At 39.6% G+C, this 27,972-nt stretch overlaps 1 protein-coding gene across 11 annotated transcripts in view; it reads left to right on the top strand.

The window, feature by feature from the left end:
- Positions 1–27,972, top strand: part of Erc2 (ELKS/RAB6-interacting/CAST family member 2) — a 919,008-nt gene that overhangs the window by 352,433 nt on the left and 538,603 nt on the right. For all 11 annotated transcript variants that reach the window (XR_015737860.1, XM_087906197.1, XM_087906198.1 and 8 more), the window contains one exon: positions 23,640–23,807. Coding sequence is in view for 10 of the 11 variants with exons in the window: in XM_087906197.1 (XP_087762323.1) it covers positions 23,640–23,807 (168 nt within the window). In the remaining variant the exon portion in view is untranslated. The remainder of the gene's footprint in view (positions 1–23,639; positions 23,808–27,972) is intronic.

The raw sequence follows: 27,972 nt of genomic DNA, 5'->3' as shown, positions 1-27,972 counted from the left end.
ATCAACTTGTCTATCACTTGAGGTTTACAGCAAGAAGGCAGAGAGCTAGCTCAGCAAATGGTCTCTTTCCCTCTTATAAAGAGGAGGAAGGTTTTGCCCACATACACAATAATAATTTTGAAACCAGAACGAATTTACAAGGTGCTTTTCAAGAGCAAATCTGTTCACGTCACTTCTGTCTGCTGTCAGATCAAAATCCAGGATCTTTAGTGTGGCCTGCTCGTCTGTTTCACTTTTACTGTCCCTGTCGCTGCAGGCTGACGGACTCTCCAGGCTCAGCCAACTGTTGGAGGAGCTCAAGGCAGTCATGCCTTCTCCAGGATTTAGATATGAGGTCTTCTCTCTCTTTGGCCATCCTTATAGCTTACTGCCCTCTGTCTCTTGGACCATAAATTCTCTATTTCCTCCTACAGGCAGATGTCACTTATTCATCCGAGATGAATTTAGGTGACCCCACTGTATCCTCTGCTTCCCCTGTGGTAAAAGGCAACCATACTTTCTTTGGCTTGCTTATTTGTCTGTCGTTCTGACTAGGTTATGAGCCCGTTGATGAAGGAAGATCTGTCTCTCAGAATCACTCCTTTTCTCAGAGATAACATGGATCCTAGCACTTGTTGGTGTTTGTGAAAAAGAGATAGCAAGTATAGCCAAGTAATATTAACCTGAATGCTGCCCACCACCTTCAGTGTGGTGTTGGAAATGAAACCATAGACCCCTTGATTTACCATGGGGTACATCACTAGCCATGCTTATACTTTTTATATATTTTGTTCTTTTTTAACTTTTTTGAAATGATTTCAATTAAAAATTTAAGAAAATCACTTATCAGTATTAATGAGTACAAGAAGCTATCTGGGCCTGTTGTATAAGAACTCTGCTTTCAAGAAGAAATTCAAAATTTTGCCTACTTTAGAAGTTCAGAATATCAAAAGGACACAGAAGACTGTTTTTGTTTTATTTTCAATTCAAAGTGAAACTTTTCTTACAAAAAATGCTGATCCTGTCCCTTTAAGTTGAATTAACTTAGTGTACTTATTATTTTTTTGCATTTAACTATCTTATGTTTCCAGAAGTTTTCAGTACTGGAAAATACACTGGATGAATCCTGTCCCCAAAGCTCTTTCTGAAGTCACTCAGTATTCTTTGTTTGGGACTTTATTTGTTATTTTGTTGTTGTTTTAATCAAGGAAAACATTAAAAAAGAAGAAAATACCCAAAGATTTTTTATATCAAAGTGCAGGTTTCTAGTTCCTTCTGAGCAGCGTGAAGCTCTGCAGAAAGCCTGGCTTCCTCTTTTCAGCCTCAGGCAGGAGCTGAACGGCATGTGGCTGCCTCTTGGGGTAAGAGCATGCTCTGAGGCCATTTCAGGAGGCATGCGGCCCAGGTTATTGCTTACCTTGATCTCCACAGCCAGGCAGTTCCAACTGTAGTGTTTAGTTTGAGTCATCAGCTAAGGGAGGGAAAGGTTAGCCAGTGAGTGTCTGAATTAAACATGGGTGTAAGAGCATCCAGGTGACAAGGATCCTGTGACAACCGGTCTTGAAAGTGTCCCATTTTCATGAAGCCAGAGTTTAATTCCATGAAGTGGCCAACTAAAGTCTATGTTATGTTCCCAGCACCAGCACTGGCTGCAGAGGCTTGAGGAAGTGCTATCATGCTTCTTGGCCAAGACAAATGTAGCCTGCTTTCGTCTGCTCTTTGGTCTGAGCCCAGACCTTTCCACGCTCTCTTTTGTGGCTCAGAGAAACCAAATTTCCTCTTGCTGGACCATTTTTGTCTCTAATGAATGACTTCCTGCCCTGTATTCTGGGGGCATGGTGCTCTAATGACTTTCTCAGGCTCTGATGTGAGAGGCAGAGAAGCTCAGGAGCGGGAAACACTAATATTCTCCACATCCCATCCCTAGTTCCTGTACTCTTCTGATAGGCCCGTGGGGCTTGCTTCTGACTTATAGTGGACAGATCTCAGGTGAGTCTCTCACTTTCCCTCCCCCAAATTGGAAAATGACGGTGTCTGTCTCACTGTCGACAATGACATTATATTCTTAAGTTACTCAATAAATGGTGGCGCTTTGTTATGATTACACTATAGTCGCTTTAAATAGAAACTGGAATGAGGCCCCTCAAATACGGTCGCAGGAATTCTAAAGCAGGCACTTGAATGTGAGACTCCTTTGAAAGAAAGTTGCCTCTTTCTTGTTCGTAATACGTTGCAATTGTCCAGCTTGCCGACAGTCTTATCTTCCTCAGCTGCAGAAGTAACTGCTGTGGTGCATAGCTCCCTGTGGTGGAAATGGAATTTGGAGGTCACACTGAGGTCCCTATGCCCACCCCAGAGAGAGAGAGAGAGAGAGAGAGCAGGTCTTGTCCGCCAACGCTGACCTCATGGGAACATGACCGATTATCAGTGGGAACATCATCCTATCCCATGAAATGGAACTTCATTTTCATAATCTTTGCAGAGGTTACAGAGAACAGAATTTTATCCGTCTTTGCCTGGAAAACAACTCCTCGTTGAGAATGTTGCCCAAAGGACAAAAATCGAAAGGATTTTTTTTTTCTCCTTAATATGATCACCCCAAATTTCTATGTTAAGGACAATTGTCAGAGATATGATAATTGTATTTTAGATCTCTTGTCTTTTAATTCTGTCTCCTGAATAATTCGGATGGTATGTATAATTCTGAAGTAACCAGAAGGTTTTTTTCTTTTTTTTTTTTTAAGTTTTTTACTTTACCTTGGTACAATTTGTTTTTGTTTTTTGATTTTTTTTTTTGAGACAGGGTTTCTCTGTAGCTTTGGAGCCTGCCCTGGAACTAGCCCTTTTCAACCAGGCTTGCCTCGAACTCAGAGAGATGTGCCTGCTTCTGCCTCCTGAGTACTTGGATTAAAGGGGTGTGCCAGCACCTCCTGGCATCCTGGTACATTTTAAATAGATTGTGATTTACTAATGTCAGTGAAAGCAGCTAATGGGGAAGGGGCACATAAAAAGGGTTCACTTATAATCATCCTAGGGTTGATATTCTCAGGGTACACATTTTAAAAGCTTCTTGTTTTTACAAGTTCATAGATATTCTTTCAAATATGACAAAAGTTGGCATTTGCAAAAAGTGGTTGTTGTAGGATGTTTCCCCTTTGTGTAAACTCTCCTTAGCATTGTTAGCAGTCAAAATTTGGTGTCTTCCAGAAGGGATTACTCTGACACTTCCACTATGGTGGCCATTCTGTCATTCGTAATGTAATGTATAATTCGTAATTCGTAATGTGTAAAGTATAGCCTGTAAACTGAGAACCAGGACCATTGCTCCAAATGTTATATTCTTGACCTCTTTCCATGCTTGCTCTCTGGTCATCCAAGGACATTTGGTAAGGTTTATGCTTTTGATAAAGGTGTGGAAAAAACGTTTAGATTGTGTGTTTAGCCTGTAAGTATGTTGAAGACCGATTGAATATAGAGTCAGTGTAGTAATCTCAGCATGGAAAAGTGAGAATTTTTCCACGGTATGTTGTCCAGGATGTTGGTTGGCTATTATAAAGAACAGAGTGCTCCCTTTAGAGTGAGAGCCTCTTGAAGCAAGGATAGTATTTCATTTATCTCTGTATCCCCATAAAAAGTAAATATTAATTAGTAAATGGCTAGATGAAAGGCGCTCTCACTCTGTCTCTGTCTCTGTCTCTGTGTGTGTGTGTGTGTGTGTGTGTGTGAGAGAGAGAGAGAGAGAGAGAGAGAGAGAGAGAGAGAGAGAGAGAGACTGGAGAGAACGCTAGTTTCTAGTCACGTCCCTTTTTGAGGTAAAGTCTCCAATTACACCTGAAGTTCACTGACTTGGCCAGCCAGGCTGCCTCAAGCTCTCAGGAGTCTGCCTTTTTCTGACTCCCGGGACTGAGCTCACAGGTGCACGCCACTGTGCTCAGCCTTGCCTGCAGATGATTAAACTGAGGTACTCATGCTTCAGCCATCTCCCTAGCCCATGGGTTGCTAGGATTTCTGTAGCAGATGACCATAATTCTCTAGTTTAAAACAATAGAAATATGCTGTCTGGAGTCCAGACATCCCTGCTCCCGTGTCAGCAGGCACTTCTCCTCTGGAGACTACAAGAGAGTCTCCCTTTCTTGCTCAGCTTTTGGAGACACCAAGCGCTCCTTGTACTGCATTACTCCAATCTCTTCTTTACTCGTCCATTGCTTTTCCTCCTCTGTGTCCGCTCTCTGTCCTCATACAGAAGGCATGGGTCCGTGTGTGCACATTTGTGCAACCGCATGTGGAGGCCAAAGTTCCCATTGAATGTCTTCCTCGGTTGTTCCTAAGATGTAAGTGGCACCCAGTTAGAAGAATTGCAGGAGGAAAGGCAAGTGTTCTTCTCCCCCACGTTGTAAGTTATCCCTACAGTAGATATCGGGACCACTATGGTTAAGGTGATTGCTTCTTAATAGATGCCAATTCTACATCCTAGATAGGAGTAAAGGTGTCTGGCAGGATGTTCTCCCTATGGTGTCTTTACCCAGCTTGTCCCTGTACAATACTGCTATATTTGACCTCCAGTAGATGGTGGGTTCAGTGTGGCGCATTTGGTTTATCCATCATCAGACGATGTAGTTTCTAGTCGTACTTTCCTGCTCTGTCTCAGACACTACTTCCTTTAGATTGCAACACTCATTTCTGGGTATTTCTTGTGTTGCAGCTAGATAGGATACTGCCAGCACATTTAGCCCCTCCGTCAAACTGTTAACTTTTTAAAGGTAGAGGCATACATTTTCCTGGTTTTCTATGTCAGTCTGCCTAAGTGTCTAAGTAGGATGCAGAGTGCTGCCTGCAGCTGCCCTTAGATTGCACTGAAATCGCCTGCTCCTTAGATGTCTAAGACCATATTTGCTGAGAGCATGTGAAACTGCTTAGACGTACCAGTCCTTTAGTTTGAAGGTGGCGTAACGGTCCCTGCATCATAGAGCATGCGTTGATACAAGGGAATCATAGACTCACAGACTGTCACAGTTGGAACTCGGCGAGTTCCACCCTCTTATCTTCTGGATGTAAAGACAGTGTGAGCTCTCTTCCCCCAAGGTTTACCCTTTGGGCTACTCAGTCTTGTGTCTAATAAAATTGAAAACTATTGCTGTAGAAGTCACAACTGCGAGAATAATAGAATATGGCAAATCTTCGCAGAAAGAGAGAGAGAGAGAGAGAGAGAGAGAGAGAGAGAGAAAGAGAGAGAGAGAGAATATACAGGGTACCATATTTTCCATCCTTAAATCCTCACATGTCTCACAGTGTGATCATGTTGAATGTTTCAGGAGCAATGATAGTAAACCCAGAATAGGAAGGCATTGGGTTCTCTTTTTAAAAATGAGTAAAGACTAGAGAGCGAGATGGCTCAGCAGGTATAGGTGTATCCTGCCGAGACTGACAAATCCTGAATCCCACATAAAGTTGTAAAGAAAGAACTAACTCTACAGAGTTGCTGTGTGATCGTCACACGTATACATGGCACACATACTGTCGTGGGACAGCTACCAGAGAAGGCTACTTGGACATGGGTTTAAGCCAATAGAAAGTCATTAGCCAGCCAGTGACTACTCTGAGTATTTGGGATCTCATAGTAGCCCTGAGCCTTTCTCTGGTGAGCTTTCAAAGCACATAAGCTACATCCATGGTTGACACACCTTGTTATCAAGGGCAGTTAGCTAGAAGCAGAAATACATAAGCCAAGAAACAAAAGGTTAGTAAATTTTGAGACTTTCCCAGAACTGTGGACTTGGATGAATTAGGTCTTCGTTTTCATTTTGGTAGGTGATACCATCTGTGTATTCAGTTTTATGGCATGAATGGTGCTTCCATCATGGCACCAGCTGTGCTAAGGCCAGGCGGCCTTTTACACATGCCTCTCTGTAGCACCATTTTCTACTCTGTCTTTCTCTCTCATACACACACGCACACCACAATACATGAATAATAATAATTATAATGATAAAAAATAATAGTATTTTTAAATGATCAAAGAGTGTAAGTATCGTAGCTCTCCTTTGGCTACACACCATGGACGTGACTGCGCTTTCCACTTGTGGGGTGTGGTGTTCTCTTTCCCCAGCTCCCTGTGTGTAAATAGGAGGGGGCTTTCAAGTCCCACCAGAGGAAGAAGCCTTTGCTGTGAACAAGGGAAATTTCACAGGATTAGATACAGCCACCTATTTGAAGGTCAGTACTGCCGTTTCTCGTGAATCACTGCCCTGTGAAACTGCAGCTCGGCTTGGCTGTAAATGTTTCTGTCTCACACATGCCTCAGCTGAATGCATCACAGTGTGGCCCAGTTAAGAACTTTGCCTTTGGCTGTCTCTGCCTCAGAAAGCTGTTTCTGAGCACCTGAGGCCAGGATAAGTGCTTGCTTGTATTACTTTGAAAAGTAAATCTGTGAAAACTATTTCAGAATTATATATGAGAATATACAGATGTAAGTTGCACAGATGTGATTGACATGTTGGAGGATTCCCAGTTGATGACACTTGGGGGCATTTTAGACTGGTTGAGGAGTGGGGCTATCATGTTCTACTCTATATATCTTTTAGTCTATCTATTATTTGTCTTTCTGTGTGTGTATGTACATATATGTCTGTCTATATGTATGTATCTATATATCTCTCTGGGTACAACAGTAAGTACCCAACACACATATAAATATATATTTGTGCATTATATTTATTGTGTTATATTTATAATTATACATATCGTATAAATATATTTATATATAAACATATATAAATATATGCATGCTATTTTAATAATTATAATAGAAATTTGTGTATTTATATTTACATTTATAAATTTGTAAACATATAATACAAATAGATGTACTACATAATATATACACATATGTTATAATTGTATTTTTATAGCTTGGAAACCTTCAAACCGTTAATGCTTTCACCTAAAAATGATACCAGTCTATTATACGTGTATTTATTTATCATCTCTCTATGTATACATCTTTCTATCAGCTACCTATCAGAAAGGACAATGTACATACAATAACTTTATTATGTCTGCCCTTTCCCCCTTCACACCACTTTGTTTGTCATATGTGTTATCTCCCGTGTGTGATGATTATGGTGGGCTCTTTGGAAATTGATAGACATATGGGTAAGTCTCTAGTGTGACACCTTCATGGGTGACTTTTCCTTGGGAGACATGATTGGACATCTGATCACCTCCAAGAAAGTGTCAATGTCAGACCAGCGACATGACTCCCCGCGAGTTTATCTTGATGAGACACAAATTTCTGGGAGTTACTAGTGGGAGCATCACCGAGAAGCCCACCTAGCACAGGTCAGAACTCATGAAAGTTCCATCTCTGGAGCTCTCTGCATAGCTTGCAGGCAGCTTGAATGTTGGGCTGACTGGAGAGCCGCTCTCCCACCAGCACTTGTTACTGCTCTTTTATCACTTTGGGGAGAGGCTTGGCAAAACCTTGTGCCTTTTGGGGCCTGGTAAAGTGTATGAGCTTCTCTTCTTCCTCCAAGAGTGAATGTTTCAGTTTGAAGGAAATGGCTGTACCACACACTCCCAGGCTGTACGACTCTGGGCTTCATGAGATAGAGAACAACAGCTCTACCTGTCTCAGAAGCTTGTGGGTCTCTGCAAGCTGCTTTTTAATTATCAGCTAATGTTACCACCATTGTCAGCTTGCTTAGCCTTTAATGATACCTGCTGTGCAGTACTGTGTAATTTAATTTACTGATCTCATGGAGATGACAGCTAAACGATATCCTGTACAATCATAAATTATGTTGCCATTTCCTATTAAACAGCTATTTATTGACTATTTCTACTTTATTTTCTAATGTGTCTTAATGTAACACCTGGGAAGTCATGTATAAGTTCGACCTTATGTCTCATTTTATGGATGAAGAAACTGGAGTTCTGAGATTATCTCTTTTTCTAAATAGTAGTGATTAAGAAGAAGGTTGACATTGCCCTGGTCTAGCTTGAGAGAATGTACTTCTAGATAGTATGCTCTCCTGTTTTCTGGGACTGCATTAAAGGACTAGGTAGTGTCGCCACAGCTGTATGTACCAACGTAAACAATTCTTCCTATGCAGACTGTGTCTTCTTTTCTTTTTAATGAAAATGACTAATTGATTCTTACTCTCTGTCTTTCTTACTCTCAGTTCCCCATGGCAGCTGGTAGATGCTGTCCTTCGTTCACAAGGAGAAACTGAATAATGTGTTAATTTAATTATTTTATATTATTTATATAACGGAGCGTTAATTAGACATTTACTAAATTTGTATTTATCTGTAGTTCTTGCAATAGTCTACTTAAAGTCCCTTTCTCTTTTTCTCATTGAGAATGATTATCTGTGTACTGTCTTTTACTAAAACTTTGTGCGATTTTCAATGAAAATATTTGCACTTTGTTCTTTAATTTTATTCTTACTAGTCTTCTCTTTTATGCTATATAAGTCTATTATCTTAGTTAGAAGCTTATATCACAAAACAAAATGTGATACATATTTTCTTTTAGCATGTCTGTAGCTTTTTTTTTTTAAACTTTTCATTCTGTAAGCTTACTACATTTTAAAGACCATCTTGATCGTGGAACATGAATCCTTTCTTCCCAAATTATATACCTTGGACTATTTTTAAAAAATAAATTCTTTATACATTAGAAACATAGTTCTTATACTTGGGAAGATATTTATTTTAAAGAAAAAGAATTCTGTAGTCAGCCAAAAATTATACTATGTAATAATGATCGCTTGTGATAGCTTAGGGCCAGAGACAAATAAACCACTAAGTATGTGCTAGCTTGTGATGCTGTATGGAACCAAATAAAAATTATATATTAGATGAAAATCCAATGTCAAAATTAACATTTTAATCAATGATATTAACGGAATATGGATACGCATAGTGAATTCATACTTGCTATGAATCTGATCCTAGCTGCACTGCAGGTCTGTGGATTGGTGCACTGTGTTAATTCAGGTCCTTCTCTGATTGTAGAGCTGGCAACAATGCTCTTCATTGTATCCTCTTGCTGGCTGCTGGGGTAAAGATATTAAATTGATATGTCATTTTGTGCCTTTTTTTATTTCACTCCAAAGCACTGTTACCTATAAGGAGAAAGACATGTATAGATGCTCCCGGCTTATGGTGGGGCTACAGTCCTATTACACCATCATAAGATGACGATGTTATTGTCAAAAATTAAAAGTGCAGCTTCCAAATGATCTGGCTGTTTACAGGGATATACCCCAAGCAGTGACCATCAACATGTGGTAGACACACCTCCCCGCCTTGTTTATTGCTACACTTCCCACAGTGGTCACGTTATGGAGTCAGCCTAGGTGCTCATCAAAAGATGGACAGTTAGAGAAAATGTGGTATATTTGCCCAATAGAGTCTTTTTTGGCCATAAAGAAAATGAAATCATGTCATTGCAGGAAAATAAGTAGAAGTAGAAGATAATCAAGTTGAATAAAACAATAAGTGAAATAAGCCAGTCTCACCAAGGAAAATATCACATATTCTTTTTTATATATTGAATTTAAGGTAGGAAAAGAACATGAACTGAATAGTGGTTCTACTAGGGATGCAGAAGGAGAAAGGGGTGGTGGGAGCCAAGGGGCAATAGAGAAGTCAATATGATAAAAGTCTACGGTGTGTGTCATAGGCTTACTATTGCTGTGATGGAAACCACGACCAAGGCAACTTGGGGAGGAAAGGGTTTATTTCACTCACTCTTTCACATCTCAGTTCATTATTAAAGGAAATCAGGAGAGAAACTCAAGCAAGGTGGGGGGAATCTGGAGCCAGGAGCTGATGCGGAGGCCATCCATGGAGGAGTGGTGCTTACTGGCTTACTCCTCCTGCCTTGCTCAGCCTGCTTTCTTAGTAAACCCAGGGCCACCAGCCCAGGGAGGACACAACCTACAATGGGCTGGACCCTCCCCCATCAATCACTAATTTAGAAAAATGCCCTACAGGCTGCATATAGTTGGGTCTTACAGAGGCTTTCTCCTCTCTGATGACTCTAACCTGTGTCAAGTTGACATAAAACCAGTCAACCCAGTGTGCTTATGTGGAAATGTCTCAATGAAATTCCTTAATATACGTGACTAATGTATACTAAGAAAACAAACATTATATATGGAAAATGCCTTTAATTCCTTGCACTTGCCTAATATCAAAGCATGGCAACAGTGCCCTAGAGTGGAAACTGTGACTTGTTGCCCAGGATTATGAGATGGTTTTAGCCTGCTATCCTGGGAAAAGATTAAATTCAATGCATGAATTTTTATCAAACATGAATTTTTTTGACACCCCGTAAAAGTTAAGAGACAAAACATTTGAATCGTTGTAAGTGGGTGTTGACTAGAGAGCGTCGTTTACGTGAAGCAGATAGATTCATTTAGCTTTTGAGATAATGGTAGAAGTGATACCACAATATAAAAAAAAGTTATTTTTAAAATCTTATAAGAATTAAATGGTGGTTCCCATTTTCCGTGGTGTTTCATAGTCACAAATCTTAAGGTTTGGGACTCAAATAAGGACAAGCTCTGAATTATTACCCTTTATAAACATTTCACAGCCAAGGACAATGTCTAAATTGTTACTCATTCATAATCATTTTAAATATACATTAGGAGATTAATTGTCTGGATTTATTTTTTAAAACTCTGATCTAAGGAGTCACAGAATTATTATTTAGTTTCAACACTTAATAATCAGTGATTTGAATTCTTTGGGCTTCAGTCATAATTTCAATATTTTTTTCAGTGCTGAGAATGGAACCCAGGGTTTTGAGTAAACTAATAGCTTAGAATTTTTATTGCATATTTAAACAGAACCAATACTTCAAATATTTATGGTAATTTTGTGTTTAGATTGAGTGTGCTTTGAAGAGAAGGGGGTATGAAAGATACCTACGTTTTCTTCATCTTAGTTCTTCATCAGAATAAAAGCTTGGAAGATGGGCTTTGAAATGTTAGGAGATACTAAGATTGATAGTTCTGCAAATTGGTTTTAAGTATTTGAATTTATAACTATCATCGTGTTGCGAAATAACATTGATTTTGGAATGGCTCACTTCCTTTTGTAGTAATTCAAAACTGCGACAGCTCGGGTTTTATAGTAAGCATAAAACCCAGTGAGGTAAGTTCAATGAGGTAAGGTTAGCGTTGGAAGTTTTATTAACAGAATTTTAAGTATTAACACATGACTCACAGTTCCCATGTGTTTTCAGAAATTTTCTGGGACTGAACTGAACATTAAATTTTGAACTTTGGACTAGTCGCTTAAAACCATTTAATTTTAAGTGTAAGAAGTAGCCAAAAACCGAAGTAAGAAAACAGTCTTATGAGGAGTTGGCTGGCCTCCTAACTCACATATGATAGGAATTCTACATTGCTGATACAAAGCACTTCTACTCCAGCATTGCTGTCTTCAGTAGAGTAGGTGCTGTGAGGGACTCAAATATAATTTTTTGATAAGTAAGTAAGACAAATCCATCTTTATAATATGAGAGTATAACTTTGCTGTTAATAAGTTGGTGATTGTAACTTTAAAAAACATAGCATGTAGCTATTTAATACTAAATATCCCCAAATTCTAGCTTCTTGGAAAAGCTCCACATGGGTGGGATTATATGTCCCTTTCCTTTCGTGCAGCATTGGTGCAAACTGCAGTGACCAAGAGGAAGACACACCTCACTGATGTTACCTAGAAGGCCTGAAAGCCCTAACTGAAATGATCCAATCTCTTATTACCCGTGATTGTGAGAGGCATTACAACAAAAGGCTGAAAGCCTTTTAGAAGAAAGGGGCTTCTGTTGGTGTTCAGATAGAGCGTTGTCCCTTCCTTACACATTTGCTGAACTTGGTCTCAGTGGCTGCATTTAAATGGGTGAGGGTCTGAAAACCATGCAGAGGTTACCCTGATCAGTTTTCTAGAGACGCCTTCCCATGGTTCTTCGCCTGTTCCTCGTCTGCACACAGGTTAGCCTCAGGCCAAGTTCTTCATGGCAGAGCTTGTGGGTCGCGGAGTCCTTCATCTTTTGGGTGTTTCCAGCCATCATGTGTTGTAGGTGTCCAATCCTAATATCTTGATGTCTTTTCCACATTTTCTCCAGACTGTTCCTGACCAAGCAGTCTCTTAAATGTCTGCTCTTTTCTTCTATCCAGTATCTAAGGAATAATCTTTAATCTCTTCCTTCCTCTCTCGGCACATGCATAGACCTTCAGTCCTGCCGTCTGTCTCCTGAGGATGTCCCCAAATGCACTGCACACAGCTACTTTCCCCTCTTCTCGTGGCAGCAGTCTCCCGTGTGGCCAGGAGCACTGCCGACTTGTAGCCGGGCTCGATGTGCTTCTGTAGTCTGCTTTCTATACAACAGTCTGAGGAAATATAAGATATGTCCTCAAAAGTAACTTCAAATTGTCGCAATCTCGTCCAGGGAACAAACTCTGTTAGGCTTTCCTAACATGTTGGTTTTAGTCACAGGGGTATTCTTTCATTGCCTTGAACGCTTCCTGATACAGACCTCGAATCAAAGATTTCTGCAGTGAAATTTTCTTTTGGTGAGAAATGCCTTTTCCAACCATCTGCTTCGAGGAGCTGAAAGTATTGCCTTATCTTCCATGAATCTAAATTTGCAGAGCACACACACACACACACACACACACACACACACACACACACAGTTGGTGTGCCTTACTTTTTTCTGAGCCCTCATCTTTCTCCGAAGCCTTTGCTTAAGCTTGTATTAAAATATATCTTGAATGAAATTTCCAGCTGTGCGTCACTGTTTAAGAAAACATAATCTGCTGTGGGTATTCATTGTGATTGAGAGAACCAAGTTTGGTTTTTTTTTAAAATGCACAAAATTAGAAAAAAAATTCTAAAAAGAAAACATATGTTATGAGTTTGCACTGATATTTACAATTTGAATACAGTGCTCCGAGCCTTGAGTTGATTTCTTACACTTCATATATGTATTTTCTCTCTAGTTATCATGAAGTTTATTTTTATTAAGGCTGAAAACATAATACTTAGCTGCTCTGCCCTCCCCTGTATTCTCATAGCCATATAGTTCCGTAAGCCACAGACCCAAGTGCCCTGTTAAAGGGGCCCTTTCTAACACCTAGAATAATGGCTGACCCCAAAGCATATCTTCCTGTTTGTTTACTGGAAATGAAAAGGATGCCGACAGAGGAGGGATGAAGTCTGAGTCACAACTGGGCGCTCAGTAGGAGGTAGACATAGTCTCATCAGTACAGCCGGTTTCAGTGGTGTAACTGCCAAGGGATATTTTTTCCCAAAAAGTCACTTTTGATATATTTAAAGACTTGTATAAAACATTTTAATAACAGTGTTTATTGTGAATTCTTCTCTCAACAAGACTGCAGTGAGATGATGCCAATGGAATCACCAAGTCAGTGTCCTTGTAGGTAGTCACTCGGTTCTCTTCTAGAGGTCGGCAGTTTCTGATGGCTATAGAATGGAGCCTGCAGGACTGTTGTCAGGACCCCTGTCACACCAGCCTAGTAGGTCCAATCTGGAACCTTTCCAAGCATTCTCTGAAGTTTCTGTTCTGTCCCGGAGCCATGTGTTAGCCTAAGACAGTATGATAACATTTCCACAACAGAGTTAGAGAACTTGTTTGTAGCTAGACAGAAATATGATCAGAAACATTTCAATACAAAAGAGACCAAATCTAAAACAAAGTTTTATGTTCTAAGGGCTGGAACTTGGAGCCTTACTGGAATCACAGACCTGTCCTTGCAATAGGATATCCATAGGTCACACATGACTGTTGAGTTCCTAAGGCCTGACTCATCCTCACTAAGATATGCAGGAAGTTCAGAATATGTGCTAGATTTAGAAGACAATCTGAAAAGTAAAATATCTCCCATTTTTCATTTTGATTATATTCAGAATAGTGATATTCTAGATATAATGGATTACATTACATATGTTATTAAAACAATCTTGCTGTTTTGTTTAATAATGTAGCTCTTAGAACATCTAAAGTTCCAGGTGTGACTTATATTATCATATTGACCGTGGAAACAAGAGCTTGAGTTTTGCTCCTAGAAGGGTGGACATACCTGATCTCGCCAGTCTACAACACTCACCTCATCAATAAAAGTCATCCTCACATCAGTTATGGTAATAGATCAATTTTCAAATGCTCATCAACTGCTGAGAATATCAAGATGCGTTTTGTAGCTAAGTCTGTGTTGTTAGCTTTCAATAAAAGCCTATCATAAACTAATTAGCTGCCCTGGAGTATTTATTCCCAGTTGGGAAACACATGTATCCACCCACCCAGACACGTCCCAGCACCTACACACATATCATGCACTGTGTGCTGAAATATTTTAAAGTTGTTGTTGGATGTTATACAACACTGTGGTCCATGTTAGAGCACAAAGCATTACCTGCTGGTCCTCTGCTCTTCCTGTGGACTGGTGATCATCCAGCCTTTATTGCATTCCTACAGTACATAAATCACTGGATTAGAGGCTGCAGAAAGCAAAGTAATAAAATATAATCACAATAACAAAAATTTATTGAGTGTTTCTGGGTGCCAGCACTGTGCTAAGTTCCTTACTTCTGTTATTATTTAATCCTCAGAACAACTGGATGAAGGAGGCAGTGTTATTGTCTTCATTTCATGTATTGCATTTTATTCATTCATAAAGAAGGTCTGTGGGGGAGCTCACAGTCACTGCTATGAGTGGGTTGGACATGTATCTGCAAGTCCTGTTTGTGAAGCACTGTTTGTCTGAATGCGTGGTTTCTATCCATTGAACTTGATGCTGTGGGTTTAAGGAGAGTCTTCCTTTCACTCTCATTCTTCCTCTTCCCCAAGTCCATGATTCCTAACTCATGTGTTCATTCCCAGAGGCTCTGACTCTGCTTCCTTTGAGTTTTGTCCTTAGATCTTTTTATTTTTTCCCCTTCGTTTTTGCGTGGAGTGAAAAAAGAGCTAAAGTGGAACTTGAGGTCCTACGTGTAAAAGAGCACAGGGATTTTCATTTCTCCTACATTCATGGTAATGTGTAAAACATCTAGTTTTAAGATGTATACATATTACCAAATCTGGAAGTTATGGTAACTATTTTTAAGTGGTTTAAGGCCTCATAGTCTTTATTCTACCCCTGCTGGTACTGGGGTTTGTGGAGGAGTCCCTTCCTTCAGTCCCTTGAGGAGCCAGACTTTCAGAGATCCTGGAATCTTGCAACTCTACCATCTACTAAGTGTGGCCTCCAGGATTTCCTAAGGAATGACAGAGTATTGGTACAGGGCCAACAGGAAGTGCATTTATACTGCAGCATTTGGGCTTATATCTCATGACTAAAACCCTAGGCTTCATCTTTCTGTGATAGGGCTAGAAATCCCAGTCTTGTTCACCATTCAGGAAGGAAAAGCGTTGGGTGTGAATGAGATTGAGTGGTTGTCACAGCAAGTTTAGGGGTTGAGGTTATTTTGGTGTCTGTGTCTTTGGAAGCTGTGTATGTTATGTATCATTCCAATTTGGAAACTGTCTTCTCATTTGAATGATTGTGAGTTGAATCAAATTCAAATAGACCCTTAACCCAAGTCTACTATTAGGCAAAACAAACAGAACGGAAGGAGTTTGGATGTGAAATAAACCATCTTGGGAGTCTTTGTGAGTGTTCTAGGCACATTATCTTTTAAAGTTGCTCTTTATGAAGGCATGTTTGTTTTATTCTAGAAGAGTCAAGTAAATCATGAGTAGCATTTAGTCTTTGACAGTTTTCAAATGCTCCCTTTTCCATCAAGTGTTTTCCATTTGTAGTAGGGAAGGCTGCTTGTTGGCCACTTGTTCCCGGCTGCTCAGCCCCAAAATAATCTCACAGAAACCGTATCATTTAAATCACTGCTTGGCCCGTTAGCTCTAGCTTCTTATTGGCTAACCCTTACATCTTAATTTAACCCATCTCTATTAATCTGTGTATCGCCAGACTTTTCCATGAAGCAAAAAATTTCAAAGACAGTTCCACCTATTTTGGCAGTTTGTCAGTCACTTTTTTCTGTATCCTGCAGAATGTCTGGCAGACTCTTTCATGAAGTAGGAACTCAGAAGGACCATCTCACCTTTAGGCAAATTGAACAGTAATTTCTCTGTGGGTACTGCATGTCCAGTTAAGCAGTCCAGGCAAGACCAGTTTCTTGCCCAAATGGCTGTACAAGTCCAGAAGGGGCCTCTTTAATGCCCATCATCCTTTTGAAGTAATTGGTGCTGCTAGGAGCAGTTGTGTCTCATTGTTGTGAATATCCCTAAGTTTTTAAAACATTTTAAATGCCATATTCTGAAGGTCTTTGAAAAATTTGAAGAATGTCTATCCATCTGAAATACATCTCTGTACATCTGGAAAATCTAACATGGCTACAAGCTTGACTATTATAGATGATTATCTATTAACCTATATTTCTTAATTATACATTACATTTAAAAATGAGCTATACAAACACAATACCTCAATCAAGAGAAGAAATACAAATATGATAAAATTGACTTCAAATTAGTATCAATAAACCAATCTATAACAAAGCAAATCTCTATAGCATATCCCTCTTTAAATGTAAAAACAAAAGAAGAACTTCTTTTCCAAAGCAATATATCCTTAGACCCAAATTTTGTAAATAAGATACCTTTAAAGTATATATGTTGGTTACTTATCTTCTTCACAGTCAAAAATTCAAAGAAAACACAATAATATACATAATCCAGATTCTCTGTGTATTCTCCATTTTTACATGGCTTATTTGTTTTAAATCTATTACTTTTTAATATTTATTTTATTATCTTTACTCCTTTAATCTATGACTGTCTGTACTCTATCTCTTTAAAGACTTTACATTTTTAAAAAACCATTTACTTCCTTTTATAACTATTTTTTTATATCTCTCCCAATCCTACATACATTTATCCAACACTGTGACCCATTTATGTCTGAATCTGTCCTATTGTGTATCTGTAATTCTTTGCTGTCCAGGAGCACTTCTTAAAATGCTGAATGCTTCTTTAAAAATTAAGCTGCAACATTACTAGGATGTATACAGCCCTGCCTGCTTGTTCTGCACAGTCCAACATGGTGGAAGTCCTTTCACTGCCTCTGCAAGCCATGCTCATTGCCCCAGTTCCAAGTATGCTGTGGCTCTATGTTGACCCATTAAGCAGTTTGTAACATACTGCTTACAAACCTCATTTAAATGCTCGGTCTCCTGAAAGAGCCAGAGGTCACACTGACAGCACAGCCTAGAAGGCTGGCATTTCAAAATGGTGTCACTTTTTTTTCTGCTACCACTGAGTCAGGAAAACCTCTCTGAAAGGAGCTACATCACACCGCCAGCAAAGAGCCAGATGCTGTGTTAAGCTCTGTATTTTTGTGTCTAGAATTCTTTTTCAAATGTTCTCAGATTTTAAGTGGATTTTAATCAACCATGTGGGCACCAGTTGTATAGTAAGGGGCTTCTTGTTCATCCTGGCTGCTCAGAACTGAAATAATCACACAGAAACCATATTATTTAAATCACTGCTTGACCCATTAGCTCTAGCTTCTTATTGGCTAACTCTTACATCCTCTCAAGTGTTACTGTTGTTATAAGATTGACAAAAACACTTGATTTTAAAAATTATATCTTGTACATCAAGTGGCACTTGGTGTTTTCTCACAGTCTTGAAACTGTCTGTGAAGGCCCACATAAAATCTGTCAGAGAGGTCAGGGACTGTTTATTCAGAACCTTTAGAAGCACACTTCACTGTTGTGACTGGTTAAAATTCCTGGGCGCTGACATGAAGATCAATAATGCTTAACTATGATTTTTGCAATTTTTGGCAATTTCATTGTCAAAGTGCTTTCCTTTCAAGTTATTACCTGGAACCTAAGTGATAACAAATGCTTTATTTTATACTGCAATATAAAAAGTTAAATTTTCGTGTTACATGCTTTTATGGATGCACACACATGGACAGAGACACACACGTATGTGAATGCACAGGCACACACCGCTGAATGCAAAGATGAGCAATTCTCCTAAAATGGAAAGCCGTTGCTAGTTTAAACACCAGACAGCTAAGCCTCATGTGGATTAACTGATATGGGAAAAATAGGAGTTCAGCTGTATGGGTCTTTGTGCATTGATTATATCATGCAATTCTCACTTCTTTCTATTTTTTTTCTGGGAAATGATGGCACTTTTTGCTTTGCCAGGTATTATTATTGAGTCAACTGTCAAAGTTTGAGAGTGTCAAAGGCTCTTAAAATTATTTGGTGTTGAATGAAAGACAAACAAAGGTATTCCACATCTTCAAGCAGTTCAACTTTTATCTTTCTACCTGATGTTGGCCCACGACATAGGCAGAAAGGCTTTTTTAACTTCTTTCTTCCTTTTTTCTAATGATGTTTGCTGTTGGCAGAGATCAGCATGTTAGTAACAGAACTTTAATCTACTCACTGATACCCACTTTAGAGTTATACATTCTAATTTTTCATAGGCTCTGCTCTTTTCTTGCCTACTCTTCACTATCTTTAAACTTCAGCACTCTAGACGGCCTGCGTGCCTGCTTGTGGTTTTGCACCATCTGGAAGTTCAAATTTGACTTTAGAAATGATGTCATACTTGCTTACTGCAAGCTGAGCTAATGTTGGTTGAGAATTGGATGCAGTTCAGATCAGTTTTTTATTTTTTTTAAAAAAAGAGAGCCTCAAGTTTTTTTTTTTTCCTTCTTGATTCTAGGAGACTGTACAAAGCTTTTAAGATAGACTAAAGGTGATTGAAGGCCATGATACAAATTCCTTTGAAGTTCAGTTCATGCTTTATGGCTCATGGAAAATAAACTCCCCAACAGAAAACCTCAGCTGGCACAGGCATCTCCCTGCCATGTTGAGTTTGGGTGTTATGAGTAGTATGTTGATCATAGCCATCCTTGCTCTGTTTCAATCCAGGAAGAACATTCTCATAGATGGGCTTGCTTTTAATCTCTTCTGAGCTCAGGATAGTTCAGCAGGGCACTGCCAAATCCCAGGTGGTAAGGAAGTACCATAAATGCTCTTTGTATAGTGTGAAGCTACTTCTTCCAAATGTTTGCAACCCACTTCTGTTCTCATCTTTGTATATTGGGATTTACTTCTTTAACAGTTTTGTTGGTGGCCATTTCCTTTTGGTTCACACATAGAGCATCTTGCTTTGATAGCTAGGATGCATGCCTAAGCCACCACCATTTCTTCTCTGAATCTCATTGAGTGAGTTCATGTGAAAATACCTATGATTGATGAAAAGTGTTTCAAATGACAACTATACTGCGGAACACTACGTTCTGCTGTTTATCAGGGAGCTGTTCAAACGACCTTGCTTTGAACATGGAGTGCAAATCCTATTTTGTTATCAGATAAGATAACCAAAAGAAAGTAATGGCAGTGTTCTGGTTGGCAGATGAAGCCAACTTTGGATATTGATGAGCCACTTCAGAACCTGAGATGCTTAGGTAGAAGCTGAGGGTTTTCATTTTGAAGGTTTGAGGATCAAAATCACTCCTAAAGCCTTTTCTGCCAGCCTGTTTACCCAGGTCAATGTATAGGAAGAGGCATAGCTATCATATGTGAAGAACCTGCAGTTCTCAGTTTCCGATCACAAAATATCAACCCTTTCTGGTAGCGCAGTCAGAACCACTCTGCCTCATAGCTCCAGGCTCCCGACATCACCCCTCCATGGGAATTCCCAGCTCCGTCCTCTCTTCTGGAGCAGAAACTGTAAAAGCCTTTGACATTTTAGAATACAGTTTTGGTGCAGACACCTATTTTTGGATATGGTTAAAGAAAGAAGATTCTCCAGTAACTTCCGTGTTGTGAACATTATCCTCTCCTGAAATAACATTATCCTCTTCTGGCAAATGTCTACCCCAAGGTATCCTCTCCTGAGGTAGTTTACCCAAGTAAAACTCCTACTAAAAGGTACCAGGCATTGAGAGTCTAGAAGCTGCGGCTAATGTTGGGGAAGGAGAGAGTTCCTTGCCCTGATCTTCATAGGCCTGGGCCCAACATCTGTCCTTGCGATGTTCCAAGTTGCTTCTTCACTGTGTCCTCATCATGCTCACAAGTCTTTTTATTTTGCATTGTTATGGCATTCTTATAGCCTACAATTTTTTAATTGTAAGTCTACACTATGCTATACAGAGGCAAAATTAGCAACACAAATTGCTAGGCGCACAATAGTTTTCCATTTCTTGTTGCCAATCTTTTTTTTTTTCCTCAAGGCGAACACTTCTAACCCTTTGCCTGATTATTTTTATCATGTTTACTTCTTGGTGGTTGGTGCTGCTGCTGACTGTTGATTTTCTGTTGTGGAGAGCAAGGGTCAGACATCTGTCTCTGTATCAAGGGTCACCACAGTATCCCATCATCCATAAGCAACCTGTTGTCCTCTGACCCCTTTGTTCTCTCAGAAGGCTTATGTGATATTTTATTTTCCAGACTTGTTTTTTCCTGTTGTTTGTTCTCTTGGTCATGAAAGAGAAGGGTATGTTTGCTAATTCTTGGTTGAATATTTATATTTTTTTCAATTTGATTGAAATTCCAAATCTAACTATATTGACATATGAATGATAAAACTATGTGGTTTTGGTGAGTTTTGATAATTCTTTCATTACATTTCTACCCTCTTATTCAATTCAAGAACAGAATTTCCTCGCCATGGACTTACATAAAGACTTTACAAACTGAAAGTAAAAACACAATACTCCCGCGAGTCTCTGTCTCTTGATCTCTCTCGTGTTTGCTTCCAAGTAGCCATGCTTACTTTCCCGTCTCAAGGAAACATGGAATGAAATGGCTAAGCCCACGTCTGGCAATACATATTCACCCAGGGCCTCTGCTCATTACACATTCACTCAAGGCTTCCGCTGCACTATTTTTTATTATTAGCTCTTTGGGAAATTGGATTATGAAGTGACAGTGTGGTTGTTTGAATGAGCATGAGCCATATACAATCAACTATTTGAAGGCTTGTTCTCCATTGATGCTCTATTAGGAAGAAATAGGCAGTGTATCCTTTTGAGAGGAGGCATGTCTTTGTTGGAAGAGGTTTGTCACTTGGCATGGACTTTTGAAAGCTCAAAAGTTCACACCAGGCCCAGTGTCTCTCTGTCTGATGCCTGTGAATCAGGATGCAAAGCTGTCAGCTTCCCACCGTGATGATAATGGAATAGCCCTCTGAGGCTGTAAGCAGATCCCAATGAAGTAAGTGATTCCTCTTTTAAGAGTTTCCTTAGTCATAGCATCTCCTAACAGCACTAGAACAGTATCTAATACAGACAGAACCATTCAGATGCCATCACTGATGTCTGCTGAAATGGAAGTACAATAATTTTAGTAAAGATGTCAAATCTTTTTTTTTAATTTATTTATTTATTAAAAATTTCCACCTCCTCCCCACCTCCCTTTTCCCTTTCCCTCCCTCCACCCCCTCCCTCTCCAGTCCTAAGAGCTGTCTAGGTTCCCCCGTGGGAAGTCCAAGGTCCTCCCCGCACTATCCAGGTCTAGGAAGGTAAGCATCCAAACAAACCAGGCTCCCACATAGCCAGTCTGTGCAGTAGAATCAAAACCCAGTGCCATTGTCCTTGGCTTCTCAGTCAGCCTTCATTGACAGCCACTTTCAGAGAGTCCGGTTTGATCACATGCTCCATCAGTCCCAGTATAGCTGGCCTTGGTGAGCTCCCATTAGATCAGTCCCACTGTCTCAGTGGGTGGACACACCCTTCGCAGTCCTGACTTCCTTGCTCATGTTTTCCCTCCTGTTGCTCCTCATTTGGACCTTGAGAGCTCAGTCCAGTGCTCCAATGTGGGTCTCTGTCTCCATCCATCGCCAGATGAAGGTTCTATGGTGATATGCAAGATATTCATCAGTGTGGCTATGGGACAAGGCTAGTTCAGGCACCCTCTCCTCTGCTGCCCAAGCAAATGCCTTGGGAGTAATGTATTAGATATCATTGTTTATCAAAAATTTCCTTGGAAAACTTATAGGTAATTACTAATAATAATTAGTAAAATTAAACCTTCATATAATATGTCACAGCTGCTTATAGAAACTGGCATGATCTATATTTGTAAGCATGAGTGAGAATATGATATAAATTGATAAGGAGAATTTGAAAAGACAAAATTAATTTCAGTGGTTTTCATATTTTTTGTATTATCTTTTTTTGATACCTCAGTGATACTTTTATAATCGGATTGGAATAGTGTAGAAGTAAAACTTATGTGTGTGGTATCCAGAATGTTAAATTAAACATAAGGCTTTTGGGCTGAAGAGATGGCCATACAAGTCATGCAAGAATGAGTTTGAAACCCCTTCATTCAGGGAAAAGCCAAATGTGACAACATTCATCTATAATCCCAATTCTGGGGAGACAGAGACAAGAGGAGCCCTGGGACTTGCTGGTCAGTCAGTATAACTTGAATAACAGTGAAGCATGGGTTCAGTAAGATACCATGTCTGTCTGGAAAAATAGTAATATACCAGCGTGGGGAACACTTAAAGATATTACTTCTCATCACCTCATGGACTACATGTGCTTGAACATGCATGTTCACATGCATCCTCACATACATATATATTCATAATCGCATAAATACATACATATGCTACATATAAACACACAAATAAAAATGCACAGAGCTTATGTCTTTTTCGTTTAACTATTAACATTTGAAAAATGAGAGTTTTGATTTTCTATTGTTTGATCTCAGGTAGAAATAAGAATTCTTTGGTGATCTTTGCTATTTTTGAAAAGTGTCTGGAAAGCGATCATTATCCAACTTGAGAATGACTGTTTGTTCCCATGTCTTTCCTTGCCCTGGCAGCGAGCGTAGCTTCCTTCTGGCCCATGCGTTTTTCTAGTTTAGCAGTTTCTCTGCGTGTCTGTCTTCATCCAGATGTTCTCTGGTTCTCCGTGTTCTTGGAAGACCCTGCAAAACATGAGCAATGTTTTCCCTCCCAGGCATCTCATGTGGAGGAATCAGTGTGCCTTGTTCACTACCTTCAGCAAACATACTGCTTCCTGTGAGTAGGGAAATGAACACAGAGACATGCTACTATTTTGTAATGCCTTATTTCCCAAAGCCTATATAGACTTCTTTTTAAGTACCACCGTTCCCCTCTTTGCACATCATGGTAGATTGTAGCCTGTTAAAATTCATGGAGTTGTCTTAAAAAAGATTCATTTATTCTTATTTTATGCATATGGATGTTTTGCTTACATTTGTGTCTGTGTACCATGTGTGTCCACAGTTGCCAGAGGAGGGTGTAGGATCCCTTGGAGTTGGTTGGATCTCTTGGAGATGGTTGTTAGGCACCATGTAGGTCCCAGAATTGAACCTGGGTCATCTGAAAGAACCGGCAGCCAGTACTCTTAACCTTTGAGCAGCTTCTCTAGCCCCCACCAAGGTGTCCTTGAACAGAGATTTAATTGTGATATACTGCAGTGCTCCCTGCTGCCACCCCCACCGCAGTTCCGCGCTGATTACCGACAACCTCCCCGGAAAACCGAGTCCCGCACTGATTACTAAAAACCTCTCTGTAAAACTGAAATCTTCCACCTTTGTCCTCATTTCAGGTAGATGCGCTGAGATTACGCCTGGAAGAGAAAGAATCTTTTCTCAATAAGAAAACGAAACAGTTGCAAGACCTCACAGAAGAGAAGGGGACCCTAGCTGGAGAGATCCGTGACATGAAAGATATGTTAGAAGTAAAGGAAAGAAAAATCAATGTTCTTCAGAAGAAAGTGAGTAGTTGATATAACTCCTCTAAGATGGGCGTTGTTATCATGCATGTTTGGCATTTCAGAGAGCTGTGGAGCTGTGGAAGATAGAGTATCTTTAAAATTTAGATTAGGATGTATCAGTTTTTTACTTACTGGTATTTAATTTACTAAGAGTTCTACTGTATCATTTTTAGCATGACCTGTGTAAAAGAATAGAGTTCTTTTTAAATTTGCAATCTTAGGCAATAAGGAATTATATTCCAATTTATATACAAATCTAAAATGCAAGTCAGCCAGGATAAGAGCTGAGGTGGGAAGAACATGTGCGGGACCCTGAGTTCAGTCTCTTGTAATGGAAATACAAATAGATGGAAAAAAAATTCCGGTGTGGCTTGGGCAGTGTGTGGGGCCACTGGCAGTGGGTCCAGGATCTAACTTTAACACGTGAACTGACCTTGTGGAGCCCATTCTCTACAGAGAGGCACCCTGCTCAGCTTAGGCGTGGGGGGTGGGGGGAAAACGTTGGTCCTGCCTCAAGGATGGGATGGCACAGCCAGAGTTGACTTTCCAGACAAGGCCTTAACCTCTCTGAGGAGCAGATGTGGGGATGTGTTAGGGGAGTGGGAGGAGTGGAGGGAGGAGAACGAGGATTGGTATGTAAAAAATTAATTAATAAATAAAAAAGAAAGAAGAAAAATTCCTAAGTGGTGATTTTAATGTTTTTCATTATGAAAGTTGGCCAGTGTATTTAGGGATTGTGTCTTAAGATGAGTCTTTGATATACTTTTCAGTTAGATAAATGTTGATTGATCACATCTTGTTGTCTTTATCCATTCCTCCTGATATCACAAACCATCTGAGACTGAGTGTTTTATAAAGAGTGGATATTTAGTTTCTCATAGCACTGGAGACTAGAAAGCCCTGGATCCAAGTGTTTGTGTTTTGGTGGCTGATAAAGGTCTTCTTGGATAAATGCTTTATTCATGAATAATGATGGACGACTATAAAGGCTAAGGTGCTCCCTTTTGTCCTTTCATAAGATTGTTATCCCATATAGATGGCCATGGCTCTTCAGACAGCCATTTCCTGAAGGCTCCACCTATTAATACAATCACACTGGTGATTATATTTTGACACACACATATATGTACGTATATGTATGTATACTGGGTATACATATATATACATGGTATATATATAGTGCATATATGTATGTATGCTGAGTGTATATATATGTGTATGCATATATGTATGTATATTGAGTGTGTATGTATGTATATTGGATGTGTGTGTGTATGCATAGTGGGGGTATATGTATGTATGTATGTTTATTTGGTATATCTGTATATATGTGTGTGTATATTGGGTGTATATATGTATGTATGTATATTGGGTATATGTATGTATATTGGGAGTGCATATGTATATATGTATATTGGGTGTATCTACATATGTATATATGTATATTGAGGGTGTGTATGTATGTATGTATATTGGGTGTCACACCCAGACCATAGCAATGGCTTAATCCATGTGGACTATTTTGGGAGAGGTGTGACCACTTCTTATGTAAATGTCCCATTTTTACTTAGTTGGAATTGATGGAGAGCGTATACAAGGAGGTCAACCGTAGTAACCTGATAAGATACTCCACCTCATTAGGGCCCCTCTTTTCTCCTTCTTTCAGTAGTCCATTTCACTCCCTATTGGGATCCTGATTTTGTGACATCAGCATATTTTACTTTGGGGGAATTCCCATTGTCTGTTTTATATAGTTTTTTTTTATACCATGCATCTTCCTTATTGTTCTTTAAAGGTCAGCAAGAAGAAGATGTATAACCCTGCTCTCCTATGAAAATCAAAATGACAGAAATATAAAGGGCTTTATGAATCATGGGTAGCAATTATTGAAACTGTAATCAGCAGAAACGGGCTGGCCAGGAAGTCACTGTAGACAGCATGGCCCTGTGACACTGCCAATACAGGCACACAGGAATAACTGGCTCCTCCTTTTAGTGTCATCTGTCGCCATCTCTTACCTGGATCTTAGTGTTTACATTTGTAGTTCCTACACTCTGTTCTTAATGTAGAAACTAGAATTTTTCTTTTAGATCCCCAAAGAATTTACTTACTCTCTCATCAGAACTTTCCCATTTCAACCAGCTATATAATTTGTAGGTTTCAGTCTTACTGAAAACATGGAGCTCCCAAAATTGAGACTGTTAGGATAGTAATAGTAGATCATTAAGTCAAGAATGAGGTCCATTACAGCTGCCAAATTCACAAGCCCATTGTACTTCCCCATCCAAGTGACTTCAACTTTCACTGATACCAATGGGTAGAAGTTCTAACAAACGTCATAGAACCCTGCATAGTTCGGCTCCTAACTTCCTAGCCTCCTTATGCCCATGCCATATCAGTAGCTATAGGCCATGCCTTCTTCTGCAGCAATGTACATGCTCTCTCAAAGTCCTGAAATTTTATGGGACTTCAGCCTTTTATAGGCACTGGTTTTAGACCCATCATGGTAGCTATCAGTTGTTCAGCTCCTCAGTTGAAATGTGTTACAAGAGTGGCGACCATAGGATAGTTTCAAGATCTGTCATGAAAAGTAGAATGTTGAGAGCACTCAATAGGAATTTCTATATTTATTTATATGAAATGTTTTGGGTGCATCAGCGACATAAAATATATTGCTAAAATTAATTATCATTGTTTTGTGTTGCTGTCTGTTGAGGCTGCTAGGAAGTATAAAATTACATATGTCTAGCTCATTGTCTTTGTACTAGATAGAATAGCTGTAAATATCCTTTTTGTATATAACTTATGCCTTTGCTTCTTGAGAGTATGTACTCAAAATAAAGACCTAGACCTTGCCCCCACCACATAAAATGGCATGTGTTTATTCCAACACTCTGATTTACCTGTACAATTTTATTTTTCTAAATAAAACTTACTGCCATCTGGAAAATGTTCTAAAGTTTTCCACTGATATTTTCAGAATATAAATTCCAGGATGTAAGGCTTTAATATTTTCCCACTGTTATATCGTTAGCACATAGTGGGTATCTTTGCTCAACGGATATTTAATGAATGAGTGAATGAACTTAAAGTGCTGAACAAGAACATTTGGTTAGTTAAGGTTGGGATCTGCTATCATTGCCTGTGGTCGGGAGAACCTCTGCCTACCAATCTGGCTCCAGAACGAGCTACAGAAAGATCACTAAGACAGTTGACACTCTCTTGTTTCTGTAGTTGCGATGAGATTATCAATGAATTCCTGAGTCTGGACCCCTCACCTGTCCATGCTTCTGGTGCTCTGTAAATGAAATCTCTAGTATTTCCTCTTAGAGAACAGAGAAATCTATTCCCAATACATCCCTGTCCTATTATGCTTGACCAGAAACCTATGTGGTACACTGGCTTTCATTTCACAAACAAATCAAAGTTACATTAAATCACTGATACTAAAGACTTACACAGCTTTTGTCTAGAGCTCTCAGTGTGTGGTTATTTGATTGGTTGTATTGCTAATTCATTTCTATTAAGATATTTATGGACAAGGGCTTGTTCATTGGATTGCTGTTTTAAAGCACCGGATATTAATAAAGATGATTGGAGGAGACCTGTTGAAGGTAGGTGACTGTCCAGGGTAGGTAACACCTTTTAGATCAGTAGGAATGAGAGTGTGTTCTAAGAACTCAAAAGAAGATTATGTTAGCTTCCACTATTGTGACAAACTAAGCAAGGGAAGATTGACAGTGGCTCAAATTCTCACAGGATTCATTCCCTGGTTGGCTGCTTCTACTGTTTGGGTCTTGAAGTGAAGCTGATCATCACGGTGACTGGAGAGTACGCCAGACAAAACTATCATCTCAAGACATCTCAGAAATGCATTGAGCGAGGAAGGGGCCAGCAACTAGGTTCTCAGCTTCCAGTGCGCACAGATATAGTACCTCAAACCACACCCCAAATGGGCTGCTATCTAAAAGGCTATTAGCTGAAGGAGTTCCCACAACACCCCCTTCCAGCACTTGCCCCCAGCGACCTACTTTCTCAGCCAGATTCCACCTTTTTCCTAAATGCAACCAGCTAGGGCCCCGGCCTTTATCTATCACATGACCTTAGGGAACATTTTAGATCAATCCATGGAAAACAATTTCATCAATCCTCATCAGTGACTGAA

The sequence above is a fragment of the Myodes glareolus genome, chromosome 5 (assembly GCF_982192425.1).
Source record: "Myodes glareolus chromosome 5, mMyoGla1.1, whole genome shotgun sequence".
Lineage (NCBI taxonomy): Eukaryota > Metazoa > Chordata > Mammalia > Rodentia > Cricetidae > Myodes > Myodes glareolus.
This window is presented reverse-complemented; position numbering and strand designations above follow the sequence as displayed.